The sequence below is a fragment of the Callorhinus ursinus genome, unplaced genomic scaffold (assembly GCF_003265705.2).
Source record: "Callorhinus ursinus isolate GAN/ISIS: 27379988/994484 unplaced genomic scaffold, GSC_fseal_2.0 scaffold12, whole genome shotgun sequence".
In the NCBI taxonomy this organism is placed as follows: domain Eukaryota; kingdom Metazoa; phylum Chordata; class Mammalia; order Carnivora; family Otariidae; genus Callorhinus; species Callorhinus ursinus.
In genome coordinates, this window is record NW_027397074.1 from 1493367 (window position 1) to 1505568 (window position 12202).

At 38.9% G+C, this 12202-nt stretch overlaps 1 protein-coding gene across 1 annotated transcript in view; it reads left to right on the forward strand.

Annotated features, from left to right (window-relative positions):
- The first annotated feature begins 30 nt into the window (after positions 1-30).
- Positions 31-12202, forward strand: part of COG5 (component of oligomeric golgi complex 5) — a 334035-nt gene continuing 321863 nt past the window's right edge. Inside the window, exons 1-3 of the mRNA XM_025872663.2 lie at positions 31-149; positions 5138-5277; positions 8615-8672. Coding sequence (XP_025728448.2) covers positions 56-149; positions 5138-5277; positions 8615-8672 — 292 coding nt within the window. The 5' untranslated portion in view covers positions 31-55. The remainder of the gene's footprint in view (positions 150-5137; positions 5278-8614; positions 8673-12202) is intronic.

Here is a 12202-nt window from a genome sequence, read left to right on the forward strand (position 1 = left end):
ACCACCTGGGAGGGGCGAACTGACCGCTGACGCCATCACCCCGGCACCTGCCAACATGGAAGGTGGTGACGGCGGCGTCGCTGTAGCTGGCCAAGGGGCTCTGGGTTCTGGGGCGGCGACAGCGACAGTCCGGGAGCTTCTGCAGGACGGTAAGGAGTCTGGGTCTGGCTGGGTGGTGGGCCTGGGGAGACGGTCCTGCTCCGCACCTGGACCCGGGAGGTGGACTCAACCCGTCGCTTTGCAGAAAGTTTTCCGGTCTCGACGTGACCACTCCCCCCCCGCCCAGCCAACCTGTTTCTCCAGAGACTAGCAGCCCCCTTCCCTTCCGGGTGTCCAGGGGACGCCTGATTTCTGGTTGCTACTCATTTCAACTCTACTCCTCCTGCGCCTGAGGTTTCTCTGAAGTCCTGGGACTGCCGCACTCCGGTGACCTAGGTTGACAGCCACTGGCTGCTGCCGCAATTTTTGCTGAAAGGAGGAAGCGTTGCAACCCATGAAAAGTGAAAGACCTAGAACAGATAGATGACAGCTCTTAATGTTAAAAGGGCTTCATTTTTAAGTGGAGTTGGAAGCATCCCTTTATTAATTCTCGGATTACACAGGTTTGTTTTTTTTTTTTTACAAGGCATTTATCCACAACCATGCATGGGACGAGTTGAGAACATTAGTTCAGGCAGAGATTAACTATATGTATTGAATATAGGAGTTTATTGATAGTTTTGGACAGAAGAAAACTCTAGGAAATAAGTTAAACATCGTACATTTGAGAAGTACATTAAATTGTATTAATTCAGTTACGCCGCAAATCCCGTATCCTTCAGAATAAAGTTCAAATTTCTTTTCATCTGTTCTTAATTTTCTTCCCTAATTGCCATCACGTTCTACCTGGTATTGAAATAATTTGTGTACCTAACTTTTTCTGCATTGTAGAACCCCTTTTTATATGCCACAGTTAATAACGGTACCTTTCATATGGTGGGTGCAGAATAAAAATTTTTTAATGAACATCACAGTAAGCATATGCACACATTTGTAGACCAAAGTAGGTTATAAACAAAATAACATTCTAGATTATTGTTTTTCTCTGAGTGTTGTATATTATTGCCCTTAATTCCTTGCCTTCTCCTGATAATGTATATACTTTTGTCAAAACTTTCTGATGAGGTGGTTTTCTGAACTAGATTGTGTTAGCTTCTCTAGGTTAGGATCTCTGTCCAGTGCATCTCTGTATCTTAATTTAAATTCCATATAACCAAGTTTTGAACTCCTGATATGTGTGCAATTCCCACCCTCAAGCAACTTGCCATTTTAGTAAGGGGAAATAATCTTGTAAAGCTGTGAAGGTAAGCATTATAATATAGTGTTGCTGGGTAGCAGCATTGTGTACAAAGTCAAACAATACAGAGGAGGATGATAACTGGGTGTGATTAGGGGAGTGTCAGGAAAGGCTTTCTAGATGGAATTGGTTTTGAAGTGTAAATAGAACTTACCTAGGTGAAGAAGTGGAAGAAACAATGCATGTCAGGCATAGGTATATATTTCAGTAGGATGCATTCTGGAATTGTAATCAGTTTTTGAAGGGTAAATAGTCCTTAATTCTGCCTTCTGTATTTTCCTATTTAGTTCTCTTTTCCATCTTCCACAGTGATTATTTAAATCCTTACTCTTTCAGACCTCCCCTTTCAAACTCAACAAATGACTTTAAACTTCCCTGAAAAAGATAACCCATCAGATGTGAGCTTCCTCCATTTCTTGCCCCATCAAACCTATGAACTAAACCTAAACCTGTAACTGGCCTTTCTTTTTCCCTTGTATTTTCCATTACTCTAGAAGTAGAATCTCTGCTTCTAGGGACGGTCTTCCTGTGCTCTGGATTTCTTTCCTGTCTCCTCAAGGACCCAGTCACCCTCGTTCTATGCCATTGAAATCTCTTTGCTAAGGTCTCTAATGACCTTGTGAATAAATCAAATGGATACTTTTTGGTCCTTATCTTACTTGAACTTGTAAAAAGGGTTTGACTCTTTTCTTGAAATACTTCCCCTCATGTGACTTGTGAGTTCTATGCTTAAAAAAGAAAATTCCTAATTCTCTAAATGCTCTTTTCCAAGTTCCTTTAATTGCTAGTCTTCTTCAGTTTGCCCCTAATTCAGTGGTTCACACCACCCATTCTCTGTAACATTTCTAAAAATTAAACATTTCTGTCCATAATAGTGATTCACTATGTACAGGATCTGCCAGTGGTAGAGGACAGAATTGATAGGGTTGGTGAGCAGATGAGTAGTTGGAATAATTTGTGAGCTGTTCCTGATGTACCTCCTATAGGAATGAGACAACTATAAAAGAGAAACATTATATGACTTTTCTTCTGATGGACAATCAGCCCTCAAATGCCAAATCCAGTGGCTAGTATTCAGCCTTCACTGTTTTGATCTTTATAAGATCTTTGACACTATTTACCACTTACTTTCTCCAAACCGTCCCTTGCTATTCTTGTTTTTCTTTCTCTCTGAATGCTCCTTAGTCTCCTTGATTGCTTTCATTTTCTCCATCTACTTCCAAATTTTTGGTGTTTGCCTGACTTCTGAACTCAGTCTTCTCCATTTCCCTCTTTTTGTACATTTCAAAATTTATTCCTAAATCATCTTTTCTTTCATGGTTTCAAAATTAATATAGATGCACACAAATGCACGTATAGATGGTCCTTACCTCCCTTCTGAGCTATAGGATTACTATCTACTGGACATTTCTATCTTGATAGTGAAAAGGCATGATTAGTTTTACATACCAAAAATTACATATGAACAAATAGTTCAGGTGCTATATGTGAAAAAGTGAGATTCTTTCTTTTTTTTTTTTTTTTTTTACCCCTTTCCTCTAACCTTCTCTGTTACCATCAATTGTATGTGGTTAGTTAGATGTGTGCTTGTTTCCCATGTAGATTATGAGTTACTTGGAGGCAACAATATGTTCATTTTTATCTTTATGCAACGATGCCTAGTGGTCGAGCTCAATGCAAAACTGAATTCCCTATGTCAGTTACTCAGTCAAGAATCATCCTTTTACTTCTTGCTCTACCTAATTACCCATTTTCAGCCTGTCTCTAAGTCCTACACATTATACTGTCTGAATATTTGTCAAATTAGTCACTTTTTTTTTTTTTAGGGCCATTGTCTTAGGCCTTCATCATGTCCCTTGGGCTGCTAACAGAGCACCTTACTGGCGGCCTCTGCAGGTCTATTACATGAGTATACTGGTAAACCACCTTTCTGGTAAAATAGGAAAAGCCCTGATTTTGTTTTTTTTTTTTTTTTTAAGATTTTATTTATTTATTTGAGAGAGAGAATGAGAGAGAGAGAGCACGAGAGGGAAGAGGGTCAGAGGGAGAAGCAGACTCCCTGCCGAGCAGGGAGCCCGATGCGGGACTCGATTCCGGGACTCCAGGATCATGACCCAAGCCGAAGGCAGTCGCTTAACCAACTGAGCCACCCAGGCGCCCAAAAGCCCTGATTTTGTAGTGTATGCCAATTTCTATGGTATAAATACTCTCATCATGGTCAATTTTTAAGATGCCTACATGTGATGTCCCCTAGCTCACACAATTCCTGAAAATTGAACCGTTGGCTCTCAGGAGCCAATATGAGCCAGCTTCAGCACACCACTGTGACTAATCCCTTTTCATTCATCCTCCATACTGCTGCCAGAAACTAAAACACAAAGCTGTCAGTGCTCTTTCTTGTCTTTAACCTCAGTGAGATATATTCTGAACATTTTAGAAGTCTTTACCAGTCTCTTTTTAAACTGTCCTCTCAGCCTTCCTTTGGAACCTCAACTCCTATCATTCTTTCCCCTTTTGCCCAGCACACACACAGTGTAATCTAGACACACTGATGTCAGCGTTGCCCTTATTTCTCAAAATATGCGATGGCATTTGCTGCTTCTAAACATTCCCTCTTCTTGGAGTAGCCTTCTCCACTTAGCTGCCTTGCAGGATCCTTAATCCTGAAAAGTCCCTGGCAAACTGGAAGGAAATGGGGTTCCCAGAATTAAGGCCAAAGTAGCAGTTTTTCTTTCACTTTGAGAATCATCAAGAATGAGTCTTTGCTCTTTGCAGAATGCTACTTCCAGCTGATATAGATTAATTGATTCGTTTAATCGGTATGCAGCACCTGCCATGTGTCAGGTATTGTTCAGGCTTTAGGGATGTGGGAGTAAACAAAACAAAGCTCTTGCCTTCATGGAGCGTACATTATGTGGATAGAGACAATGGTTGCTGGTTAGTTTTATAATCTCTATTAGGGTAGTTTTACCCATATCTCCCACACGGGTGGAAGATAGTGGTTTTATACCTACATTGAGCTCAGTTCTGCATAACTATTTTTAACTCTTAATTCTCTCCATTTGTTTTTCACCCACAGATTTTTGGGTTTCTGTACTGAAAGATATCTTAACATCTAGCATCACTTCTTTTTTGGGTTCATTAAGAGTCTGTTTTGAACATAGGCTCTCTTTCCGTTTAGTTATTTTACCCATAAATCCTTAGTTTCAGTAACAACTGAAAGTTTGTGTTTGCCTATTTCTGTTAAAATTCCAGCTTCACTTTATTATGACAGCATTTGTGCATTGATTTAGAGAAATCGGAGACCGTAAATATCAAATATAGTCAGTTTGCCTGTGGTCATTGTCAGTGACCTTGTTTTCTTGCATTAAAGGCTATGGTTAGTAGTTAATTTTATTTTTCTACTCAATATGTTCCTTTTGACTCACTGGTAAAAGTTAACTTGTAGCAGTGTAAGGTAGGGGTTCAGAGTGTGGGCTCTGCAGCCTGGATTCAAATCTCAGACAGGTTGGACAAGTTGTATGTCCTGTCTTTACCTGTCTCTTCATCCGTGAGATGGGGGAAACGATAGTTCCAGCAGGGTTGTGTGAGGATTGAACGCATTAGTATGTTTAAAGTGCTTGGGTCAGTGCCTCACCCACAGGAAGCTCTCAGTGAATGTTACCACTCTCTTCTCATTTACAACAGTTCTTGGTGTATAAGATGTCAAAGTATGTTATCTATAATTGTTTTGTTGTCTGATATCTGTGGTTTAGTGCAGTGCAATTAATAATTAAAGACTTTACTTGTTTTTTCACCTAGAGTGTTACAGTGATTTTTTAAATGAAGACTTTGATGTAAAGACTTACACTTCCCAGTCAATTCATCAGGCTGTAATTGCTGAACAACTAGCAAAACTTGCCCAAGGAATCAGTCAGTTGGATAAAGAACTACACCTGCAGGTATTTCCAATCTTTTTTTTTTTTTTTAAAGATTTTATTTAACAAAGAGAGACATAGTGAGAGAGGGAACACAAGCAGGGGGAGTGGGAGAGGGAGAAGCAGGCCTCCTGCTGAGCAGGGAGCCCGATGCAGGGCTCGATCCCAGGACCCTGGGATCATGACCTGAGCTGAAGGCAGACGCTTAACGACTAAGCCACCCAGGCACCCCAGGTATTTCCAATCTTCTGGATCATCTGTATTCTTCAACCTAAAATCATGATTTATCACTTGTAATCCTTGCATTATTTAATCTAAATGCATATTTAAATGAGCAAATATGTAACTTTACCAGTGTGGCTTATTTTTCAAAGTATGTTTTTGAAAAGTTTAAGCTACTTTTTCTTAGTTGAAAAACTAACATACCCCTCTTTCCAAAAGCTTTTGTTCATACTTTGTTTTCACTACCTTAACAGATGTGCAGTGAATATAGGTGGCTGAAAAATAGGAAGCCTTTGATAAAAGTAATAGGAAATGGAATTTTGGAAGTAGAACACTGAATAAGAAAAATTGGTCTGTTCACATTGGCACTTCCCACTTTATGAACGCGAACTGTAATATTTGCTGAAATTATAGAAAGTTGATAAATTTGTGGTAGAAAGAACACAATATGGAGAATTAGGAGATGGGTCCTAATCTCAGGTGTGCTGGTACCCTTCCTATCACTTAATGTCTTTGAGTTTTGCTTTTAAAAAGGGAAATCTACTAAATGGGTTGGAGTGAATAAGGAGGAAGAGATTATAGTGGAAGATCTTGAATGTTCCTTCCTTTTCTACAATTCTGTAATTTTATAGGGAGTTTTATAGTATACTTCCTAGTGTTGGCTTTTGTCTGTTGAGTAGGCACTTAATAAATATTTAAATGAATGAACAAATGCATGAATATATAGACTGTTTACCAGGAAACTTAGATCTAGTATAACAGGAGACATATTCACTTAAATTTTTTGTGTTATACTTTATCAGTTGAAAGACTAGCTTAGGACTGGGATGACTTCTAAGGTCACTTTAACTTTGATTATATATTATATATTTTAATTATATAATTATATATTTTAATTGTCAGGATTCACATTAGGCTGTGGGGATAGAAAAATGAACATATTTCCCAGCTCTCCAAGGACTCAGACCAGTGGCAGATACAGAGAGAAATAATGACAGGCAAGTAATAGTACAAAACGTTCATAAAAGCAGAGGAGAATGCTTAACTCTGCCTAGGGTTCTAAGGGGTGGCTTTTTGTAATAGCCACCTGAAATTCTTTTTTATGGTTGGTATTTTCTTTCTTTTTTTCAAGTTTTTATTTAAATTCCAGTTAACATACAATGTAGTATTAGTTTCAGGTGTAGAATTTAGTGATTCATCACTCATAGACAACACCCAGTGCTCATCACAAGTCTACTCCTTAATCCCCATCACCTATCTAGCCCATCCCCCGCCCACCTCCCCTCCAGCAACCCTCAGTTTGTTCTCTATAGTTGAGAGTCTGTTTCCTGGTTTGACTCTCTCTTTTGTTCCCTGCCCATGTTCATCTGTTTTGTTTTTTAAATTCTATATATGAGTGAAATCGTAAGGTGTTTGTCTTTCTCTGACTTAATTTGCTTAGCATAATACTAATACCATCCATGTCGTTACAAATGGCAAGATTTCATTCTTTTTTTATGGCTGAGTAGTATGATTGGTATTTTCTTTATTCCTTGCATGCAGTACCTTCTTTGCAGGAATCAATAAAAACTAAAAATTTATTTAACATCTCTTACAGGGGACACATTACACTTAGAGTAGTCTGGGATATGAAGTAGAAGCCTAGTATGAGATCTGAACCTGCTATAATTGTTTTTCTGCAGAAGCAAAATTGCGATAATGCTAACCAAACCCATAATTTTCTTTTTTAAATATCATTGAGATGACTAAAATAACAAAAGATGTGATGAATTATGTATTAGTTGGGGCTTAGGACAGGAAACAGAAACCACTCTAGGTATTTAAAGCAGGAAGATGTTTAATACAGAGAACTGGATGCTTCTGAAGTAAGCCAGTGTACTGAGTTGAAGGATCTACCTTCATAGATGCAGTGCAGAGGCCTGGAAGTTCCAGCCATTATCTCCCATGCCACTGCTAAAATTCCGCCACGGGGTATCCAATAACTAAATTCTAGAATGATTGATACAGCTTTTCCAACCATCTCTAAATTCTCAGGTCTCCGGACCTTGCTCATTACTAGCTGAAAGAGTAATAGGGAAATAGCTTTCCTTTCTTTTCTGTCTTCAGATCTCTTGGAAATTCATCCAGCTGGCTGCAAGAGAGTTTATGAAAGTCTAGTTTTAGGAGTTTCAGCATTTCCAAAGTATTCTTCACACAGGAAAAAGAAGAATAGAGAATTAAAATTAGTCTTGTTAGGATGGACACATCGATGACCATATCAGTGGACTGGGGAGAATTCAGACATGTTCTGGCCATCTTAACAGACGTAGGAGACCAAAAGTAATGGTTATTTTAGATGGATGTGCTAGAAAGGGACTTGATAGAATAACAATGATATCTGAAACAGGACAAAGTGGAGGATGTAGGGGTTCCAGTGAATGAATCCTTGCTGACTAGGAGCTTCAGTTTCCAGCCTAGACAGGAAACTTCTTATTCATTGGAACTGAAAAGGTACAAAATGATAAGGATTCTTGCATTATTCTAAAAATTTGTATGATTTCTTGATATTTCTAGGAATCTCTTGCATGTGGTCTTTAACTCAAACTTTTAGGGTTTGTGATGTGATCATTCACACTGCCCTAATTTTCATTAAAAAAAAAAAACAGTCTTGCTCAGGGAAAGAGGATTTACTGTGACCCTGGGAAACTGAAAGCAGAGAGATGTTGAGGAATAGGTGGGTACTGACTCTGCTTTATCTTTTCAGATTAGAATATGCTGAATTAAGTTCAAGAACTAAGGGAATCTAATGTTTAAAAACATTTTTACAGGGAAAGCATATAATAGCATGGCAAAAATTAGCTGGTTTGGGGTTTTTTTGTTTTTGTTTTTTTATTTTCTGTTTTCAGTTTTGGCACAACTCTAACCTGCACTTCCCATTAGGAAAGCAAGGGGCTGGTGAAAAGGCTGTGTCTTCTTTGGCTCTACGTTCAACTATAAGCATGTTTGTGTTTCTGCTAATAACTCATCTCAAGTAAACCTTTATCACCTGTATTTTTTTCTTCTATGTTGGTGTTTGCACCCTCTTCTATGGAGAGAGACCTTTATTCTACCTTGTGGTTACAAAGAAAAATACCTAATACAGCAAATTCTTAATTTTCAGGTTGTTGCAAGACATGAAGATTTACTAGCACAAGCAACTGGGATTGAGTCTTTGGAAGGTATGTTTCCATTAAGTACTATAAATTAGATTGAGCTAGACCAGAGATTGGCAAACTTTTACTGTTAAGGATCACATAGTAAATATTTTAGACTTTGCAGGCCATAACGTTTCTGTTCAACTACTAAACTCACTCTGCTGTTGCAGAGTGAAAGCAACCAGATAATATTTAAATGATTCTGGCCGTGTCCCAACAAAACTTTAATAAAACTTTATTGACCTCTGAGCTAAACTATTTGGGTTCAAATCCTTGCTTTGCCACCTAATAGATATGTGACTATGGACAAGTTATTAACCTTTTTGTGCCTCCCTTTTTTTTGTTTTTTAAAGTTTATTATGTTGTGTTAGTCACCATACAATACATCATTAGTTTTTGATGTGGTGTGATCCACGATCCATTGTTTTCGTATAACACCCAGTGCTCCGTGCAGTACGTGCCCTCCTTAATACCCATCACTGGGCTAACCCATCCCCCCCCCCCTCTAGAACCCTCAGTTTGTTTCTCAGAGTCCATCGTGTCTCATGGTTTGTCTCCCCCTCAATTCCCCCCCTTCACCTTTCCCTTCCTTCTCCTAATGTCCTCCATGCTGTTCCTTATGTTCCACAAATAAGTGAAACCACATGATAATAGACTTTCTCTGCTTGACTTATTTCACTTAGCATAATCTCCTCCAGTCCTATCCATGTTGATGCGAAAGTTGAGTATTCATCCTTTCTGATGGCTGAGTAATATTCCACTGTATATATGGACCACATCTTCTTTATCCATTCATCTGTTGAAGGGCATCTCGGCTCTTTCCACAGTTTGGCTATTGTGGACATTGCTGCTATGAACATTGGGGTGCATATGGCCCTTCTTTTCACTACATCTGTGTCTTTGGGGTAAATACCCAGTAGTGCAATTGCTGGGTCATAGGGTAGCTCTATTTTTAAATTTTTGAGGAACTTCCACACTGTTTTCCAAAGTGGCTGTACCAACTTGCATTCCCACCAACAGTGGAAGAGAGTTCCCCTTTTCCACAACCTCTCCAACGTTTGTTGTTTTTTACCCTGTCCATTTTTTGCCATTCTAACTGGTGTAAGGTGGTATCTCAGTGTGGTTTTGATTTGAATTTCCCTAATGGCTAATGATGATGAACATTTTTTCATGTGTCTGTTAGCCATTTGTATGTCTTCTTCAGAGAAGTGTCTTTTCATATCTTCTGCCCACTTTTTGACTTGATTATTTGTTTTTTGGGTTTGAGAAGTTCTTTATAGATCTTGGATACCAGCCCTTTATCTGTAGTGTCATTTGCAAATACCTTCTCCCATTCTGTGGGTTGCCTCCTTGTGTTGTTGACTGTTTCCTTTGCTGTGCAGAAGCTTTTTATCTTGATGAAGTCCCAAAAGTTCATTTTTGCTTTTGTTTCACTAGCTTTTGGAGATGTATCTTGAAAGAAGTTGCTGTGGGTCATGTCAAAGAGGTTACTGCCTATGTTCTTCTCTAGGATTTTGATGGATTCCTGTCTCACATTGAGGTCTTTCATCCACTTTGAGTTTATCTTTGTGTGTGGTGTTAGAGAATGGTCAAGTTTCATTCTTCTGCATGTGGCTGTCCAATTTTCCCAGCACCATTTATTGAAGAGACTGTCCTTTTTCCATTGCATGTTTTTTCCTGCTTTGTCAAAGATTATTTGACCATAGAGTTGAGGGTCCATATCTGGGTTCTCTATTCTGTTCCATTGGTCTGTATGTCTGTTTTTGTGCCAGTACCATGCTGTTTGGGTGATCACAGCTTTGTAATATAGCTTGAATTCGGGCTACGTGATGCCCCCAGCTTTGTTTTTCTTTTTCAACATTTCCTTGGCGATTTGGGGTCTTTTCTGATTCCATACAAATTTTAGGATTGTTTGTTCCAGCACTTTGAAGAATGTCATTGGAATTTTGATCGGGATGGCATTGAAGGTATAGATTGCTCTGGGTAGCATAGACATTTTAACAACGTTTATTCTTCCGATCCATGAGCATGGAATGTTTTTCCATCTTTTTGTGTCTTCTTCAATTTCTTTCATGAAGTTCCTAGAGTATGGATCCTTTACCTCTTTGGTTAGGTTTATTACGAGGTATCTTATGGTTTTTGGTGCTATTGTAAATGGAATCATTTCTCTAATTTCTCTTTCTACAGTTGTGTTGTTAGTGTATGAGAAAGCAACTGATTTCTGTGCCTTGCTTTTGTATCCTGCCACATTACTGAATCGCTGTATGAGTTCTAGTAATTTGGGGGTGGAGCCTTTTGGGTTTTCCACATAAAGTATCATGTCATCTGCGAAAAGAGAGAGTTTGACTTCTTTGCCAATTTGAATACCTTTGATTTCTTTTTGTTGTCTGATTGCTGTTGCTAGGACTTCTAGTACTATGTTGAACAAGAGTGGCGAGAGTGGGCATTCTTGACGTGTTCCTGATCTTAAGGGAAAGGCTCTCAGCTTTTCCCCATTGAGGATGATATTCGCTGTGGGTTTTTCATAGATGGATTTTATGAACTTGAGGGATGTTCCCTCTATCCCTATACTCTGAAGAGTTTTAATCAGGAAAGGATGTTGTATTTTGTCAAATGCTTGTTTCTGCATCGAGAGGACCATATGGTTCTTCTCTCTCTTATTAATGTGTTCTGTCACATTGATTGATTTGCGAATGTTGAACCACCCTTGCATCCCGGGGATAAACCCGAACTTGGTCGTGGTGGATAATCCTTTTAATGTATTGTTGGATCCTATTAGCTAGGATTTTGTTGAGGATTTTGGAATCCGTATTCATCACGGATATCGGTCTGAAATTATCCTTTTTGATGGGGTCTTTGCCTGGTTTGGGGATTAAGGTAATGCTGGCCTCATAGAATGAGTTTGAAAGTTTTCCTTTTGTTTCTATTTTTTGAAACAGTTCAGTAGAATAGGTAATATTTCTTCTTTGAATGTTTGGTAGAATTCCACAGGGAATCCATCAGGCCCTGGACTCTTGTTTTTTGGGAGGTTTTTGATCACTGCTTCAGTCTCGTTACTGGTTATTGGTCTATTCAGGTTGTCAGTTTCTTCCTGTTTCAGTCTTGGCAGCTTACAGGTTTCCAGGAAGGCCTCCATTTCATCCAGATTGCTCAGTTTATTGGCATATAGTTGTTGATAATAATTTCTTTTTTTTTTTAAATTTTTTATTGTTATGTTAATCACCATATATTACATCATTACTTTTTGGTGCAGTGTTCCATGATTCATTGTTTGTTCATAACACCCAGTGCTCCATGCAGAACGTGCCCTCCTCAATACCCATCACCAGGATAACCCATCCCCCTCCCCCCTCCCCTCTAGAACCCTCAGTTTGTTTTTCAGAGTCCATCATCTCTCATGGTTTGTCTCCCCCTCTGACATACTCCCCTTTTCTTCCTCTCCTGTTATCTTCTTCTTTTTCTTTTTTCTTAAAATATGTTGCGTTATTTGTTTCAGAAGTACAGATCTGTGATTCAACAGTCTTGCACAATTCACAGCGCTCACCGTAGCACAT